General features: G+C 43.4%; 1 protein-coding gene across 2 annotated transcripts in view; it reads right to left on the bottom strand.

Moving 5' to 3' along the window:
• Positions 1-776: 776 nt before the first annotated feature.
• NCALD (neurocalcin delta) overlaps positions 777-20,143 on the bottom strand; it is a 58,343-nt gene continuing 38,976 nt past the window's right edge. The window contains exons 2-5 of one of the 2 annotated variants that reach the window (XR_004357087.1): positions 17,966-18,362; positions 11,181-11,286; positions 8,771-10,945; positions 777-8,666 (exon numbers count right to left, since the gene is read on the bottom strand). Coding sequence is in view for 1 of the 2 variants with exons in the window: in XM_032687812.1 (XP_032543703.1) it covers positions 10,848-10,945; positions 11,181-11,286; positions 17,966-18,343 (582 nt within the window). In the remaining variant the exon portion in view is untranslated. Of the gene's footprint in view, positions 10,946-11,180; positions 11,287-17,965; positions 18,363-20,143 lie in introns of both variants that reach the window. The other variant, XM_032687812.1, reaches the window with a different exon arrangement.

Below are 20,143 nucleotides of genomic sequence, written 5' to 3'. Positions count from 1 at the left end.
GTACAGTTCCACAAATAGGATTTTTTTAATCTCAAGAGGAAATAGGCACTGGTTTCTGTTACCTTCCCGTGGGATTTAAACTACTTTTAGCACTCTGGTGCTAATCCCAGCTCCAAATTTAGCCTAGGTAAAAGTTTGTGGAGTTTAAGAAGCATGCACAAGAGCCAGCCCCCTCCAGAGCCTGTCTGAGGCTGGCAAGAGTCCCTGCTGTGACAAACTCTGCTGCTGCCTCATGAGCCACATCTCAGAGTGACTAACCACAGCTACCACCCTGCCAGCCCGTGCTCCCTTGCCACATCCTGCCCCCCGATGGTGTGCTAGTCCTTAGGGTAAAAAAACCCACCCTAAACCTGGAGAGGGATTTATCTGTGGCAGGGAAAGTTGCTGTCAGTTAGCTAAGCTGGTCTTTCCAGCTCCAGAGGACCAGAGCTCTCAGCCTTATGCTGTCCTTCCTTTGCTTTTGTAATCCACTCCGTGCTACCCTACTCTGTGCCCAGCTGCTGGCTTTAGCTGCTGGAGGAAAAACTGTGTTAGCAGTGAACAGCCCAGCCGGCTGCAACGTGCCGGCACAGTGCCCATGCACCGCCTAAGCCCTGGCTAAGCCCTCCAAATTGGCTTTCACAGCTGCTGACCCTTTGCCCATGGCAGTGAGTGGAACAGGAGCTGTGAAGACAGCAGGCAAAGGCTTCTCTGAGGTTTTCTCAGCAGACCATAGGGCTACGTGAGACTTTAAGGCTCCAGCATGAAGGCAGTAACAGAGCGTGGCATACCATAGCTAGCTGCAGCAGAATGTTTATTAGTAGGAAAGAACATTTAGGGGATTTCAGTAGGTCAATTTGTTTGAACTGTCAGTATCCACCATACATTGGTTTTCATCAAGATTGTTCAAGGTTACATATTTATATAAGAAAACAATAATTCATATTTAGGTGCAATCAGTAATTCCAGTATGAAAAAGCACCGTGTCACAAAACAGTTTACAATACAAAAGTCTTCAAAATCTAACATTTAAAAACAATATATTTGTTCAACAGTAATAACAATACAGTAAAAAAATTCTTATTTCCCTTCAAACAATACTGCTTATATATTTTGGCACTGAAAAAGAAACTATCACAAATGCGCCTTTTTAACCACACAATGCTGTTTTGTGAGTGTCTATATAACAAGGAAAAACATGCTTTTGAAGTCAGTCATTTTGCCAGGTGCAGTTTGAATTGCTTTCTCCATTAAAAAGAAAAAAACTAATAGAAAAATAACTCCTAAGCTGCAGCATGTCTTGACTTTTGGCCCAGGACACAATCTGGAGAAGTGTCTCTCAGACTCAGTCCATCTAGTAGATCAGCCCTGCCAGAAAGGCTGGATTCAAGCCCCATTTCCTTCTCCAAACCTGACAAGAAATATAGACCTAAGCCCCCCAAGGGGTCCTGTCTTTTAGGGACTAACCCCAAATTCCTGTTATATTAAGCACCCCAATAAGATTCTGACCTTAAAATTGCTGTTCAGGCTCTTCTTTTCCTTAATTGCTTGATTTCCCCAAATTTTAGTTAACTAATTTTAAAGTCACTTGCACAAATGGTCTCATAATGTGAGCCCATGGGTTTTGTCCTGGTATAGCCAGCAATTCCAAGGAAAACCGGATGTGCGTGTGCATGAGCTGAGGGGGGAGGGAGCCTGATGCCAGCGGGGTGCCCTGGTCAGGAGACATTCCTCCCAGGTCTCCTCCTGGGGCCAGGGCTGGCACACAGCATGGGAGGAGGAAGCTTGAATTTGAGAGAGTGTAAGACAGAAAACTAGACTTCTCAGGAAGAATTAGTTTCCACTCAAAACTGACCCCTATTAAAAGAAGAGCACAGGTGCTACGCGCCGGGTGAAACCCCGGTGCCTGCGTGCAGCTATGATGGCCCTTGAAAAAGGCTGATTCTAGTGAACATGCAGTCGTTGGTGCTATCTCTAAAAGCTGAACAATAAACAAACAAACAAAAAATTTAAATAGTTTTTACATCCTACATCAAAGATACCACTACAAAAACACAATAGCATCACACATTAATTAGTACAGTCTTAAAAATGCAAACCAACGCTGGTAAGACTCCCATACATTCTGCATATCATATGTACAGAAGATAACAGCTTCTTGAGAGGAGAGGACAGTCATAGGGAGATAATCTTCTGTTTTCTGAGTACGTTGCATAATACAAATACATTATCAGCATAAGAAAACTTTAACGCTAAGGGTTCAAGAAAGATCCTAACTGGAAGCTAATAGCAGGGGGAACCGTGCACGTGCTGGGGGGCACAAAACATACACAACCCTCCACCAAATTCTGCATCTCCTTCAGTGGCCTGATCATCTACTTCCATTTTACCAGGTAGGTTTAACATGTTGCTCTGCAGGCACAGAATCCCAAAGCACACAGCAGCACAGGGCCATATCCCCAGAAGCTGCCCCCGATATGCCTGAAGGCTGCTCACCTCTGCACGTCCTTTCATGGGCTTTGCCTGGCAAGGAACTAGCTGGAGACTTGGAATACCATCAGATAAGCTTACAACAGAACCAGGGGGGAAAATTAACACATCACAATACCTATAGGCAACTACACTCAGGACACTAGCAATTCTAGACAGCCATAAGAAAAATATGCAGACCAAATTAATTTAATTCATAGTTGTCCCTCTCCTTTCTGAGTGGTAGAAGTCTTCCTTAAGATATGTAGGTTTGCTTACAAAGCATTCATCTAGAGAGGTATCTAATTTTGCCAAGACACAGGATATGCTGAACTCCATGCTGCTGCAGTTAGTCTGCCCATGGTAGATTATTTAAAGTTTCATTTGGTATCTCTATGCTGCAATGAGGCAACAGCCTGAGGGAACAGAGATGAGAAAGCTCTCCCTGTGGAATAGTCATGGATTTAAATAGGAACTGTACACTTTGATCCATTCAGCTTTTGGCTGTGGTTTATCTCAATTTATTAGTTTCTACAGCATCAAAAGTACCTGCCCAAATTTAAACAAATTGTTGTGGTTTAACTCCAGCTGGCAACTAAGTCCCACAGAGCCACTCCCTCCCTCCCAGTGGGATGGGGAAGAGAGTTGGAAGGGTAAAAGTGAGAAAACTCACGGGTTTTCTCAGTTTAAAGACGGTTTAATAGGGAAAGCAAAAGCCCTATGCACAAACAAAGTAAAACAAGGTATTCACTCCCCAGTTCCCATGGGCGAAGGTGTTCAGCCATTCCCAGGAAAGCAGGGCTCCATCATGCCTAATGGTGACTTGGAAAGACAAATGCCATCACTCTGAATGTCCCTCTTTTCCTCCTTCTTCCCCCTCACATCTTTGCTTACTCACTGAGACACCATATGGTCTGGGATATCCCTGGGTCATTTGGGGTCAGCTGTCCCAGCTGAGTTCCCTCCCACCTCCTTGTGCATCCCCAGCCCCCTCGCTGATGGAGTGGGGTGAGAAGCACAAAAGTCCTTGACACTGCTCCACTGGAAAGAAAACATCCCTCTGTTATTAACACTGTTTCTTGCACAAATCCAAAACTTAGCCCCATTCTAGCTACTGTGAGGAAAACTAACTCTACCACAGCCAAAGCCAGAACACAAATGTGTAACTATCTACTTTTGCATCCTTCACGTCATTCACTCGTCAATATTTAAAAATCAAAAGATATGAAGTACTTCCGTCAGAAGAGGAAAATATTGGTCACTTTGGGTTCAAGTGTGAAATAGAGCTGAATATACAAATATTAACTACAAAACTGCTTGGATGGAATTGAAGTGAGCAATTGGAAGAGATAAACACATTGACATGCAGCTCTGTTTCCTTGCAACAAGTGTGCAGACAAAAATAACCCCTAATGTAATTAAGCACTTCACTTTTACCACGCACCGTGAGCCCACCTTGGTAGTAATAGCTCAGACAGCCCTGCTCTTGGAATCATTGGGACTTTTGTATAAGAGCTGAAGGACCAGTGGGGCTAAATATAAGAGGATCCAAGATAATGAAATATATCACAAACACACCTCAAATGCAAATAAGAAAATTAAGCACAAAATACCAAAGAAATATGATCTTGTAGAGTATTTGTATGACTAACATGGAGCACGATGTCTTCAGTAATGTTCCTTAGATCCTTATCAGATTAAAACCCTGGTTTTGTTTTTTCTTTTTCTTACAGATACTAATAAAAAAAAATTTGGTTGCCCTGGAAATGGGAACAAGATAATGACAGGAAATAAAAAAGTGATGGTGGCAAGGAGCTGCAAGTTCTCCCCCAAACAACCACATTGGACTCATTAATCTTCCCTCTGAGTGCAGCCAATGAGCAGCGCAAATGAAGTTTAGAATCTAAGAGGATTTTCTCAGGTGGGTTTACTAATCACCATCATCCCATCATCCTGTTTGGTGGGGAAACACGAGGCCAACCCTGAAACCCCTGTCCCCAGGGAGGAGAAACCCAGAGGTCACACCCTCAACACATGTTTTTGACAGATGGCAGGAAGAGTTTCTGGATGATATTACTATGCCAGAATTATCTCTTGGTCCACAGCATCTGGGAGCTCCAGGAAGGATTGGGGCACTACACATTGAATGGTGATGCATAGGAGAATGCTGCTCCAGCCTGGAAGAAACCATGGGAGCAGAGAATGAGCACCAGTCAGGTTCAGTCTGCTGTGCCTCAACAAACACATACATGATAACGAAAAACATGTTGTTCCAGTGTGCCCTTGAAATGTTTAATACTGCTGTTATTTAATAATGGGAAGCAAATAGCATAGTTGGCAAGGTACACACAGGTGGTTCAAAGGCTGGAAACCAAATCAGAAGCTGTTCCTTCTAAGTGCATCAAACTTGGCTCCTCCAGATGTCGAGGGCTGGTATTTGTTCATACAGATGCTAAGGATGGCAACTGGGAGGTGGGTGCAAAAACTCGGAGAGCCAGACACCCTGAGTGCATGCCCTGGGAAGGTGAGAACATCTTTGGTATAAGGTCAGAGCAAGAGGAGATCTAAAACATGTCTCAGCTGCACAGTAAGTGAACACTAGGGAGAAGATGGCTGTTGTGTGCTTCGAAATCTAGGAAGCCCTCAGCAGGTCTAACAAGCTCCGATGACCATCTCTGTGGCAGGACCCAGAGTCCCCATTCTGAGCAGAAGGTGACATGGGGATGAAGCAGCCCAGGAAGGCCCATGGGTTGGGCTGGTGCAGAGGAGCTATTCTGTGCTGACTACTGCCAAGAGGATTTCACCTTGCAAATTCAAACACAGGGCTAAAGGCAGTGATGTCTTTTATAGTTTTTGTAGTCTTTTTGTAGCCTTTTATGTAGTCTTTTTGCATTGTTCACTATAACCCAAGCTTTTTTTTTTGTCTTGCTTATTGTGCATTAATCAGCATTTTACATATGATAGCTTAATTCCAACTATACATAAAAATAACATGACCTGTGGGAGGAATAAGGAAATCAAACCTGTATGTGGCAAGAAGCCCCTCACACCTGGCCTTTCCAGCTGTTACTTGTTAAGAAATGGAAAATCCTCATCCCTGAAACAACTTCTCAGTATGGATGATTGGAAGAAACAGCAGCAAACGCCAGGCTGGAATAAGGGGTGCTGCTGACTGAGATTCCCATAGTAGACAGGGATTGTTTCTGCAAGGGGCAAGGAGATTGACTTTACATCCAACTGATTGTTCTACTGCTCTGAAGGCCACAGGCACCTAACAGCCTCTGCAGCCCCTCAGTGCTGGTCCTGGTTTCTAGTGTCACTGCTCTCCATGACAGTTTACAATCCCTACTGCTTTTTCCCCCCTGTGCTTAAAACACAGCTGTTCTCCCACCTTCCCCAGCCTGCAAAATAACACCTGGGCTTTGAGAGTCAATCAGAGCATTCTATTCTTTTCTATCATGACTGGGAAGGAAACTCCTGCAGGCAATGTTTTGCCCTCAGTTACACTTAGGGAAAGCCCTATGTTCATCCTAGGAGCTGTTTGTTCAGCTCCTGCCAGGGCATAATGAACAGCTCTGCTGCTTGTATGTAAGGAAAAGCAGAGTTATTCTACTCCTGCAGATGCATGTTCACGCTGGAGGTATTTTAGAGCGTCAGTACCTATGATGGAATAAGCAGCAACAGAGCTGCTCAGATAGAAGGTGCTATTTCTGATCTAGCCCTATCTCAGAGCACATCACACCACGAGTTTGATGTATCACTGCCTTGCATCTTATCTGCCTACTGCACAGTCAGTGGAAAATTCTGCATGCAGCCCTGAGCAATGCTCAGCTGTCTGGTGTTTACTAAGTTTCTCCAAATTTTGAAGCACAAGTTCTGCCTGTGATACCAATGAAACAAACTTCCCCCACTTTAAGACTACTACATGAGATCCTGCTCAGTAAGACACAGAGCAAAGAATGCATCCAAATGCTTGTGTGAAGGGCAGGTGAAATATTCTTCTCCACCGGTCTTGCACCAAGCGCCTTGCCAGGAAACAGGGAGCACCATGAGAGAGACAAAAGGAGGTGCTGGTGTAGTGGGTGTTCAGGAAGATTTGTCCAGCCTTCCTCCCCTCTGATCGTTTCACTTGGCACTTGTACACTAAGCTTCAAAAGGAAACTCTTTTGAAGGATGCTTCCTTGATCCTGACATGCTATATTGCTATCATGTTGCATCTTCACCAGTGGTGCTAAGAGAAAAAAGAGAGTTTTAAAAGAAGGAGGCACCTCAGCTCAGGGCATTTGTTCAGAGGCAGGAGATTCCCTTCTCACTGCCACGTGCCTCTAGGGACCTGCCAGTTGTCACTGTGTTCCCTAGTTCACATGTACTGAGATGTATGGCCAAGGCCATCTTCTCATCTCGGTTTAATCTGCAGATTAGAGCTTAACATCAAGTTACCACAGTTCACCAAGTTTCCATGAGTCAGCTGAGATGAGGTTCTGCCCACAGCAAATGAAAGGTAATGTGACTTAACCTGGTCTGCAGTGAAAGAAAATTAAGCTAAGCCGCATTATTGCACTTTTGCCATCAGTGAAGAGAGCACATGCTGAAAAGTCCTGGGGCTCAGCCCCCAAGGGGAGTGTTCAAATCGTGTGTGACCACCTCTTATGCTGGTGTGCCATACTGCTGCACAGAGACCTCATCCAGTTACAGAATTTACACACTTCTGGCTTACTGTTTTAAGCAGCAAAAAATGTGGAGGTCTTATAGCACAGAACAACAAAGGACAAAATGCTCCAGCAATAAGAAAAATCCTACAAGCTTCTAAGAACAGCAAGAGGAACAGCACAGATCTGAGTACCTCAGGAACATACATGGCTGTGGACTGACAGGGCTTCAAATAATGTTGAAACAAAAATATTTCTTCAGTCCCTCTCAAACTGTAAGTGCTCACAGAAACACGTGTGTTGGTTTCACAAGGGTGAACCAACCCTTTTCCCTTCCCAAAGCATCCTAAAACAAAGACAGTCTGCGGCAAAATTCACAAGCCATAGTCCTCACTTCGTATCTTCTGGCACAGAGTTTGGCAAGCTAACTGGGAATGTTGGATAAATGGGACTGGCATTTTCCATGGGTTCAGTCTACCTGTGGGATGTACTTGTTAATTCTTTTGGACAACATGTGAGTGAAGGTTGCCTCTTGCACGTGCAACTAAAACTAGAGAATGCACTCACAAAATAGAGAGGTGATATGAAACACTATGTGCTATCTGCCATCCTTCCTATATGAAGACAGTGCTAAAGGATCAGTTGAAAGTGTCTGACTTGCTGTGCTATTTTATGCAGCATATGCCACTTTGCCTTCAAAAGCTTTATGAAGGCAGTTATGATTGCAAATGCAAATGGTAGCAAAGCAGAAATTTCCAGTCTGAGGCACAGCATACCACTGCAGTCCTGCTGATTTGAGGTCTGTGGATGCTCCTATCACAGTTCCAGCTATCACTCTTTAAGTACATGCAGAAGCAGAGAAAGGAAGAGATAGTTAATAATTTAAAACAATACCAACCAGTGGTAGTCAGGTAAAAGAATAACCTTAGTTCACTCTGCAAATATTTATACAATACTCTTATCTCCAGCTATGTTCTCTGCAGCTGTAGCCTAATTTTTATAGTTTCAAATTTTGTGAACTGTGGGAAGAATCACATCTCCACTGGCCTGGGGTCATAGCGCAGGTCGTATTTTCAAACACATGTTGTACGGTAGTAACATATGAAATGATCCTGGCCCCAGAACTCCAAAACTTCTGAGCAAAAACAAACTGAGAGATTAGGTTCTGGCCTGGAAATATCCTGTAAAATGAAAAAGAGGTGGAATACCTTCGCTTAAATGAAAGGCAATGTTTTAAAAGTTTCAGTCACATGCAACTGCTTTTACAGCATTAAGAAGAAGATGGAACCATAGAAGGTATCCGAGTTCACCTTCAGTAAATGCCAGCTTCCATAGGTCTGGGCTGCTTTGGACGTGGGTGGCTGCACTGAGCCGGGAGGTTAGAAGTTCAGCAGGGATCCTCTGGCGTCACCTTGTCCTGCTGCCCACACTGGAGTGGTGATGGAGCGCCCCAGGAGCAGCTGAGGTGGCGGGACTCGCCATTCTCGTCTGGAAGAGGGGGGTGTTGATCAGTGCATGCCCACTGACCTTCTTGCAGCAATCCCCAGCAGTCTGTCCAAGTTTCTCCTGCTGAAAAACAACCCTCAAAGCACTCAAGGGGGAACATAACTTTTACTATCCATGAGGTGATGGATACGGGAGAGAGGGCCTCTCCAGATAAAGTAGAAAATTACCTTGAAGAAAGTAGGCATAGGCTCTCCTTTGAAGAGTTAGATTTGTGCACAGGATGTCTAATGAAGTTTTGGGAGAAAGAGATAGGGAACATTTCCATCAGCCATAAGAATTGGTGCAAAACTTGTCACTGATGCTCATAACAGCTGAAAGCACTGGGTATTAAAATCTGTTTGCATCTGTGTTTGGGCCTCTTTTGCTTTCTCGTTTTCCCCCACTCATCTCTGTTCAGTATTTTGATTAACGTGAGGGGAATATATCATCAACCAGATTTCTGTGATTGTTTGAGATAAAGGTGTGTTCTTGAATACATTTATTGAGTGTAATTAGCCACTCATAATAATTTTAGTACAACCAATTAACAATGTTATTTTCAATTTATTTTTATTGTCTTTTAACATGCTTTGCACTTCACACCTGGCAAAGCAAAGGTATGAAAAAATCAAGTCTAGGATTGTTTCTGTCAGTTATTGTACATGCTTGCTAGTGTTCCACATAAAATTATTCATAACTACTTATTCATGACTTCTAATTAGTACTTAGCTAATCATCATCTGTAAAGCAGACTTATTTCACTTAGTTTATTTTAAATTAAGGCTACTGGGGATTAGCAACTACAAGGTCACTTGACAAAATGCCAACCCTTCCTGTCAGACAAAGGTTACTCTAAGAAGCTCATGAATTCCCAACACTGTGTGCTGCCTGCATTGATACCTCTCCAACAGGATCACAGAGCAGACTTTAGCCAATGATTGGTTAATGCCAATTTACTCAGCATAATGCTTCCCGTTGCAACAGTGCTTGTAAAGTCCCTAAGAAATCCCACATACGTGTACTAGCCTTGCATACAGCAACTTTGACCAAAGGATAAAGTTTTTCAGCAGCAAATTTCAGAACTCCTGCATCTAGGCGAAAAGATAAACATTCAACATTTCTCTCAAGAGCTGATCTTTTTTTGTTTTAATTTTTATATATATAAATATATCATAAAGCGTACCATTTCCTCATTTCAGTACAGATTTTTTGAACTTTACTAAAATAAATGAAATATAAATGCTACAATTTTATGTTTAAAACAAGTTTTGATGAGAGCCTCCCCCTAAGAGCAGGCCCAGAAACTCTGTTAGCTATGTGGAGAGAGACAAAAACACCTCCAAAAATTTCTCCTATGCAAGAGCATTCAGAATAGCAGATGTGCCTCAGCTGGAGATGCTTGCAGGTGTCCGTGAGTTCCTCACATGAATGCCCACTCTCCTTAGTAGCAACTGCTTTATTACTAACCTAAAAATTTCACATTCAACATGTATCTCCCTTAAATTCATTGTCAAGACCCAGTTTTTCATATCTGTGTCTGCCTTTGCTGATCCTAAACGGCAAGAGGTATTGTCAGTTGTGGATTTGGAGATCAGGATTGCAAATTGCTGAATTTTCAGATAAAGCCATGTGAATTCAACCACTGTAAACCTAGTAAAAAAATGTCAACCTTTGTTTTGTCCCTTCTCCTTCACAACCTGGAAAATGTTCACAGCATTGAAACAAGGAGGTATAGGAGTGGACAACATACCCCATACGTTTTGCACTTTTGTACTTTTTCTCAGCCCTGTCTTTGACGTTAACTGGTGCCTCCTGGATAAGTTCTAGCTGAATCCTACCCCACCTGTCACAACACCTTTGGTTCAGCCTCTACAACACTTTTCAGGTCCTGCAGGTGAATACTTAACAACTAAAGCAGCAATCTAAAATCTGTCAGCGTGTCTTGCTGCCAAGGGTTTTGTTGTTGGTTTACTCTTCCTCAACGCATACTTTCCAAAACAGATACGTTAACACAAACAAACAAAAAAACCAAAATGAAAATTTTAAAACAATGATAACACCACAATATCTGTTTAAAACAGTACTGCCCGTGCCCTGGACAAATTGATAAGAGCAATTCAGCATTCTTATAATTAATCCACAACAAAAGAAGCTATAAGATGCCACAAATAAAGGCATAATTGGCCATACAGAGGCAACACTACCATGAATGTTGTTTGGCAAGGAAAAAAAAAAGCAGATACATAATTCATCCAAAGAATAGGTTCAGAACTGGCCGGCGCTGCTGGGATCACACTGCAGGAGACGGACTATGGATGGATCACTCTTGGCGCCTCGGATGAACTCTTCCAGAGAGAGCTTTCCTAGAAAAGAAACATGTTTACTTAGCTCATGCCATGGGTCACAGTACACCTGACAAACCTCTGGACAAACATGGTGTAAGGACGCTGAAGGAGCCCAAGGAAAATCTCTGGGAAAGCAACCCTGCAAGGCAAAGTCCTGCCTGGCTGCACTCTGCTGGCCTTCTATGGTGGTGGCTTTGCGGGGTCGTCCCGTGTGGGCGGGACACCCCACCCACCCCACCAGAAGGGTGCCTACCATCACGGTTGGTGTCCATCTGACGGAAGATCTTCTCTGTCCTCTTCTCTGGTGTTGACTCATCTTCTGGCATCTTCATTACAGACGAAACCATCTTATAGATTGCCTGTGTGATAGACAGGAGCAAAGAGCTGGTAAGAAACACATTATCTCAGTGCAAGGATATGATTACAGATGCAGGCAGAAAATATCCTGGGAACATCAGCTGGAACCTGCTCTGGGATGCTGGAGGGCGTTGGGTGGCACCAGTACATGCAGCTTCCCTCTTCAGTGGGACATATTTATGAAACAGTGTGTTTCTTCATTTAGTCACAGTTGAACACCATCTGGGTTTGGACTGAGGTTACATTTTTCCATATTAAGACAGTCTTTGGATGAATTTATCATTTGTGCAGCATGTTAGGCATTGGCAGCTCTCAGAGCCTGGGGGAATGGTAAGACCACCAAGGTCTTGTTCCGTGCTGTGGTGTGTCTCTGTGCTTTGTCCTCCCAGGTTCCATCCTCACTACACCAGTCTTCTCACCCTGCCTTTGCTTCTCCCCCATCTCCTTTCTCTCCCTCCCTGGTCAGCATCCTGTCCTGTGGCAGAGAGGTCAGTGATTCACTCTCTGCATTTGTTGTGTCTCACAGATAACAAAGACTGGACCATCAAGGAGCTGGCCTTTTCCTTGGGGGTTGGTGTGCATACACAACTCAAAATCCCACTCACAATTCATTCTGGTCTCACAGAGCACTGGAACTACCCATAGCTATTCTCTGCACAGACAAATCCATTAGTCATGTTTGGTACTAGCTCCCCTGAAAGAGAGGCAATTTAATTTTAAAACAAGGATGAAGATTTGTCTCTGAAGTGCTTATCCAAACCTTGTCTGCAAACATGAGCACACAGCACCAATAAACAAGTGGGTTTTGTGTCAGGTATCTTTGCAGTGCTGCAACTAGGAGAACAGCAGCATCCAGACACTTCAGGGTGGTGGCCTTGGGTGATCCTCCTGGCCTTCTGGAGTGGCAGCACATCTCAGCCCAAGGCAGCATTGCCCCTGTCTAACCAGCTCCTTCTGCTTCCCATTGCAGCTCACTGGTGCTGCACCAGGCATCGCCTTGCCCTGCAGCCTTGTAGATGTGGATCACTTTTGCCCACAGAGTCAAATGCTTGTTTTCACCCAATATGCTTTCTCCAGTGGTCAGTTAATAAGTTGGTGAAGATGTGATTGCTTTAGTTATTTGTTATCTCCTTCCTTCTGCTCTGGGAGGGAGGTCCTTGGCGCAAGCCTCAGATTGCTCACTGGGTCACCCCTCTCCCCTTTTCCCCTTTGTGAAGGCACTCTGCCTAGCAGCTCACATCATCTGGCCCAGGATCCCCAAGGATTGGCTCCAGGAATGTAATAGCAGAGATGGAGGATACTGCTAAGCAGCACAGACATTTTACACTCAGACTAGGTAGCACTCACTTCCTTGGCATTCTTGCTGGCTTCTCCTCTGCCAACAGCTCACCTTTCACATCTCCTGGCCCGTAAATAATTTCAAGACTTACGCCCTAAGAAAAGCATTTGTCTTTTTAATTAATTATCCCTCACTTATGCTCAGTATAATCAAACATCTGCTCCTCCCGTTATGCCACCAAGACTGTGGCTGTGGATTTTCAGGTCTGCTCTCTGGTTAGTCTGTAACACAGGACTCAAACAGAGGAATAGAGGTGAACATTTCAGCATGAACAGCTGCTGGTTGAATGGAAGTGTGGTGGACACCCTTTTAATCGTCATCATCATGATTTGCATGGCAGGAGTGCCCAAAGACTCCCAAGGGAATTAGGGTTCCAGAGTATTGGGCAGAGCCTCAGAACAGGCAGGGATGCTGTCCACACAACCAAGATACTCTGATACCAGGAGAACAGAAGAAATGGCGAACATGCAAGCACATAAACATAGGGATGAGGGAGCTGGGGGAAGGAGGCAACAGGGGAAGAAAAAAAAGGAGAGGGTGGACATTGAGAATTTACACCTTCCTCATCCTCATCAGCATGCAAGGCTTGCAAGGTCAGAGCAGAGATGAGGCTTATAAATCTGCCAGTGTTTAAGCATCTGAAGCGGTCTGGCTTTTGTCTGGGGTAGGAAGAGAGGTGGAGGGGTCATTCTCTCACTCTGGGTGAGAGCATGGCAAAGCAGAGAATCTGTATTGTAAGTGTGGGAGGAATGCGCCAGCCTGGGACTGCAGGGGTGTTTACCCTGATCAAAGTAACCATAGTAAGAATATGCAGATTTTTAGGACAAAAAAAAGTGCTTCAGGATGACTTCATCCTACAGGGTCCTTTTCACAGAGGCGTGTGAAGGGAATAACAGATGAGATATTCTAGGAAAGCCAGATGGGAATAACATAGTAAGCGTTCCTTTCATGCTGAAAATGGTTACTCTGGACAAATTCTTATGTCCTTACTCAGAACTTTAGTGGGAAGTTTTCCCAAAATAAAAGCCAGTTAAAGCTGATTAGGAATCTTGAGACTTGCCCCATATTAATTCAGTGCAGCTACACAGAGCTTTTTATTTTATGTTTGAAAGAGCAAGCTCTGAAAGGAAGTAGGTTTCATGCAATAATTACGTGGAGTTGGGCTGTACTAACCCTGAGCTGGGACCTGGGACTGAAAGGCTGCAGGAACTCCATCCCACATGGAATGTGACTCCTCAGCTTCCCAGCACCTGGGCTGAAAACCACCAGTGGCACTCAACAGGAAAAAGTTTGGAGGTTGCTGTATATCAGCAGCCTCCTGAGTCAGGGCAGCTTTCTCAGGTGAACTTCTGTCAGGAGCGCTCCTTACAGCTCCCTGGCACCCCTGAATGCCACCAAGAAGTTGTGCCTCCAGAACCCTGTGTACATCACTGGAGCAAGCACAGGTTCCAGCTTCATCTGCTGCCCTGCTGAACTCTCCCCTTTGATTTTCCAGCTGCATGTGGATGAGCAGCAGTGGGTGATTTAGGGCAAATCTCATCCCCTTTGCCTATACACACCAGTTTTGCTCCCAGTCGCTGGCCAGGAGCCTTGGTGAGTGCTGCATTTCCCTGTGTACTTGGCAAACTGTCAAAAACCTCCTTACGGTGATGGCAGTAATGACAATACAAATTTTCAGTCAATCCTTTTTACTCTGTTGAAATAAATTTTGACAGCTAAAAGTCTCATGAGGTGAATAATCAGCCTGAAAAAAATTGCTTTCCTCTCAATCTCATGGGGATTTTTGACACTGTCTTTACAGAGCCATATAAGCTTCTGCTTCTTCCCATACCAGCTTCTGTTTCTTCCTGGCTTGCAAATAAGCTAGCCTAGCAAGTGAAACGTGTGTGCTCTGTTTTCATTAAACTGAAAGTGTTATTCTTGTCTCTCTGCTCAGTATTCTTAAGATGGCTTTTGACTCCATACAGTGAAAAAATGTATCCTTAGAAAAAGGTTTCCATCTCTTATTTGAACTCTTATTTTAAGAGACTGTAGCCAAATATGTCCTGTTTCAGCAAGGGGAACGAACACAAATCTTCTAGCTGGTTTGCAGCTATTTTTGAGTAGACTGGGCTATTTAGATTATAGGTAAACATATGGGAGACATGAAAAGCCTGAGACATGAATTTAAGAGGAACTGTGGCAAGGTCTGTCAAGAGGGCAGGCTATGAAGCATCTTCCCACAGTACTTTGCAGATATGCTGTGCCTGGTAAGTGTATCAGTATCCCATGGACCTTCTTTCTTTAGGCTCTACCACCATCAACCCACCACTAAAGTCCTTCAAGTTATATAAACCTCCAGATTGTGCAGTTGGCTTCTCATGGATCTCTAGGCAGGGCTTTTTGGAGGGATGCTCCTGGGCAGGTGTGGTGAGTCAGCACTGGGCTATGCCTACATGGTTAACAGCACTATGGTAAATGGAGTTTAAAGGAATGCAGGTGCTTTGCTATGCAGCACATCACTTTGCAAAGAAAACAGGCTTCAAAGAGCTGTTATGGACCATTCACCACCTCCTGTGGGGCATCTTAACCAGTAGTTCTGCTGTTTCAGTGCTGCTGCTGCTGCTACCACTGTTACCTCAAGCTCCTTATTGCAACACTGAGCAAGAGTGCAATGCCTGCATTGCATTAGATTAGGCCAGAGCAATGGAAGGGAAATGCAAAGAACCTTCAGCATAACAGTGAAAATCACTGAGAGAGGGCTTTCAAAGCACAAAGAAAAGCAGACTGAAAAAGAAGGAAAGTGTGCCTTGCCCCTATATTATTTAAGATACAGTAATCCCACAGTAACAAGGACAGTATTTTTCTGTGAAACTAAGACTTTTAGAATGATGGTGGTTTTTTTAACATTCATTTTGGTGTAATGTCTTATGCAAAAATCCAATGAAAACATAATCCTGCTCTATCGATATGCAAATTTATGCCAGATAAGGGATTTGTAATAGGGTCCTTTGAGACATATATCAGAGTTACAATAGAGTTCTGGTTTTCACTATCAGATTGTGACAGCTGAAGGCCCCCAGGAAGACATGTGATACACAATCCTGTCATTCCATATTAAAAAATAATCATCTTTCATAAATGAAAGTGATAGTTGTTTGTTGGCTTTTTGTATCTAATCACTCTACATCAAAGGAACCTCTCAACAAAGCAAGAAAATATGTTAATCTACTTCAGTTTCAGATATCAGCTGAACACCGTTCCAGAGACTATACAACAAATCCCACCCCACTGGGAGGAGCTGTGAGTGACCAGTGCAATACAGGGAGATCAGTGCATCCAAAAAAACCTGAAAGAAGAGAACAGGATCAGATCTACAAGCACACTGCCTCATGGGAAGCTCCATCACAGAAAGGGCAGCTTTCCTGACTGGAAAACTGCTGATATTCCATGGTACAGAAATAACTGTTGCTCAGGCTTATTAGGCTATTCGCTTCCATAACTGCTTTTTGTGTGATCCCTCAAAATGAGGTGACATTATATGAGACAAAGCATCATGTGGTTGAGTTTCAGGTTCAATCTGAAAGGAGGAGAGAGCCAAACCTCCCAAGAAGTGCAGTGGAAGGTCTGGAGTGCCAAGCTGAGGGCTGTGCGCAGCCAAAGTTGGATACACACATCAATAGAACGTTGCCCTACGCTGATCCCTAGGCTGCAATTTTGTTTGATGGCTGTAAAGGACACCGTTATGATTTGGTACCGACATGAATATGAAGAGAAGGCAGAGCATTTCAGCCTCTAAACATCCTGGCAAGCAGATCTGTGATAACCGGAAAAAGCTGCCGGCTTTGCCTGTTCTTGTTTGGCTCACTACAGAAAATCCGGCCACTGATGTCTTCATTAAATTTGACACGAACAAATTTGTAGCCTTGTTGTCCCTGTTCATAAATCCCCTGACCTGGGGGGTTTGTGTTGCCTCTCAGCTCAGTGCCTTCCCGGGCTCCTTGACAGCAGGAGGGGTCCTGCAGCACCCAGGGTGTCTCCTCCTCCTGAGGAGCAGGCGGTCACTTGGGTTTGGCACTTTGTGTTTGCTGTGTGCTACGTTAGTTCTTTTTGGGATTCTTTTTGTTTTCTCATAAGGAGAAATACAGCTAGAAAAACAATAATTGACAGGCTGTTTATCCTGCCTGGGGGAGAGGAAGATTTGTAAGGAACAGAGAATCTTCTAATGCAAATATTCCATAGGGTTTGTCATGGCACAGAGACAGGGGGGTCTCAGTTCTGCTCCTCAACACAGACACAGGAACATCAAACAGACTAAGTGAAAGACAACACAGCACCCCCAGATTTGCAGCTGAGCTTTGTATCTGGTCTTGCTGAAGCAGCACAAGTGTTGCTATTGGCCACTCTTTGGAGGACGTGAGAAGAGCCCTGGGAGACAGGAGTACCACGTATTAGGCTGACTCCCTACATGCAGCTTGGCATCACAGCCAGAAATTTGTGTGCATTCCTTTCCCTTGATTTCCAGCACAAATATAAGTCTGAATAATACAGCACATTGTTAGCACATCAAAATTTCCACGGAAAGGATTTTGATAACAGCCTTTTTTTTTTTTTTTGACAGTGCTGCATTATACAGATTCAAGCTGTGTAAATACACAACAACATCAAAAATGTTTAAAATGTTTCAGTAGAGTGATGTGCCTCAAGGGCAAAAACATGTTAGAGAAAGCCAAAGTGAGGTCGGACTCCTACTAACACCACAAGAAAACACAACCAAAGGGGCTGCGTGTGGATTCATCATCTACCCAGATAAGATTTATCTATACTGGCAACTTAATATGGAGACAGCTAGCATGATTCTGAGTACAGAGACCTCACTGGAATTAGGTAGATAGACACCTTTAAAATATGTGAGCTGGTTCTTCATAATAACATGAAGTAAACATCAGTAACAAATCAAAGGACATTTGTTTCTTATTGTGGAGGAAGCCTGCCTTCCTTAAAAGTACGCTGCCTGGTTGTTCTAATATACCTACTTTGTTCAACTGTAATTAATCATAATTAATTGATGGTGATTTCCCAGAGGAGAGAATTACATTTATCAGCAGGTTAGTTGCTGTGCTCCAGCCCAACAGAAATGCCTATGCAGCTTGTTGCTCAGGAAAAACTTGCAGTGGATATCAAATGCTGTAATTCGAATTGTGACACAATCTTTGCCAATTGAAATAGCATTTTATATCCAAGTAGCTATACAAGATCATAAACCAATGCTGCCATTTTTTAATTCTGTGTCTCATTGCAACATTGCTTCCCAATTTGCTGGGAAGGAGGGAGGCCAAGGAGTGCCTCTGAGCAGCACATACCTGCACGATTTCCAGCATCTCTGACTTACTGATGTAGCCATTCCCATCGAGGTCGTACATACTGAATGCCCACTTCAGCTTCTGCTCCAGTTTACCTCTCGAAGTTACACTCAAGGCTATGATGAATTCTCTGAAATCTATTGTTCCGTCTCCATTGGCGTCAAAAGTGCGGAATACATGTTCCGCAAACTTAGAAGCGTCCCCATAAGGGAAAAAGTTTCCATATATTTTTTTAAACTCCTCCATAGATAAATGTCCACTTGGACAGTCTCTCAAAAAGCCTTTGTACCACTCCTGGATCTCATGTTCTGTAAAGTCTGTACTTTCTAGCAAATCTTGCATGACTTCAGGACGTAGCTTGCTGTTTTGCTTTCCCATATTGGAGTTAAAATATTACCTGCAGAGCAAAAACAAATGCATATGAATTATTATTAATACTGACTAGCTTGGAGGCTGTAGAAGAACAGTACGCTCTATTCTGAGTTTTCTGATGACAGTTCACTCTTGGGAATCAATTGACACTTTGGACAATGTCTACCACTATATATATATGTACTCTGAAAAATCACCAAGCCTAATCTACATGTTGATTACACAGTCTTGACAGTCTGGAGAACTGTGATTACACTGATTTTTTGCCATCCTACTTTGACGTTGAAAGCATGAGGCAAGCAATGGATGTTGCAAGGTACAGCTGACCAGTAGCTGGGTGTTGCAGCACACCCTCCATCCCAGTCACCCAACTGTGTCGAGGACCTGGAATAATGAGATACATTTTTTGTACCTCTGGTGGAAACCAGGCAGGTACAAAGGGCTATATTCCCTTGGTCTTGCTTCAAAATGGGATCAAAGTGCAACTGCAATGTATGCTGAAACCAGGAGCTCCAAAGCCCTTCTAGATATAGCTTTGTAGACAAAATCAAACAGAGTAACCCAGAAATTGCTTCTGTTATTTGGCATGGACCAATTCCCACTTTACTTCAAAATGAAGATAAAATCTGAAGAGATTTTATCAGTGGTGGATTCCCCTACCTCAAACTATTACTGTGTTTTTTAATTTTCCTTGTAACCAAAAATTGGATCTATTACTAAGTAATAGTAAACCAGGTGGTCATAGCTGTTTGAAAAAGACTCTAAAAAAAAAAAAAGGAAGAAGAAAAAGTACCCAGACAACAAAATTGGAAATTCGTTTCCCTTAAATTAACCATTGAGAAGTATTTATTGGATACAGGCTCTGTCAAATCATCTTAATTATATTTCATTTAAGGCAAGTTGCTACATATCACATTGTACAGCAGATTTACTAACGACTAATGCCTTTGCGTTTTAAGTTTTGGAGCTGGAGTATGTTGGCTTCAAATGGCAACATCAGTTTTACTGGAAGCTTACCATTATACCTGATTTGTGGGAAGCCATTCTCTATTGACAGAAATCTGCTTGAGAATTTGTCATGCAAGTGACAGTCACAACTGAGATCTGATATATGGATAACTTAAGCAGAATTGCAAAATAATTTAAACAGGACTTTCACACTGTTGTCAGAATGAAGTCTCTGGGCCAGAAATGTATTTATGAGCAATGACTGGAGAGGCTGATGAGCATTCAATAATATGTCCTTTCTAAACAAAGGTATCACTTTTAAAAATTGAAGAAGAATAAAGTATCGATACATGTCACAAGAAGCTACTGAGAATTGTATCAGCATTTGAACCTAATCTACTGTTTGGCACCGGGCAGATGAAATTGAGGCTAATTTTTTTCTGTGATGAGAAGCTCCCCTTCTCCTGAAGGAATTTGAACTCCCCAAAGCAGCTAGAGGGCTGTATTTCCTGTGTTCTTGGATCAGAATGACCAAAAAGCTTTATTTCTCAAGGGGAAAAATATGGATCCATCCTAGATCTACCTGTGCCTCCACAGGTTCCACCGATGGCTGTCTGGTTACTAGATATCTAGTCTGGGAACTAGATGTCCTGTCTAAACTCATTGCCTACACAGTTCATGGAGAATGGGCTCCCCTGTTTACAGAGAGGAGGTTGGAAAGGGCGAAGAGTCCTGCCCGATGGGAGCTTCTTCATCTCCTCACCATTTCAGGTCAGGAAATAACCTGGGTGACCTCCTTGATTCAAACAATATCTTTTCCTCCAAAGTGGCTCCAAAACACTTGAAAAGTGGAAGATA

The sequence above is a fragment of the Chiroxiphia lanceolata genome, chromosome 1 (genome assembly GCF_009829145.1).
Source record: "Chiroxiphia lanceolata isolate bChiLan1 chromosome 1, bChiLan1.pri, whole genome shotgun sequence".
Lineage (NCBI taxonomy): Eukaryota > Metazoa > Chordata > Aves > Passeriformes > Pipridae > Chiroxiphia > Chiroxiphia lanceolata.
This window is presented reverse-complemented; position numbering and strand designations above follow the sequence as displayed.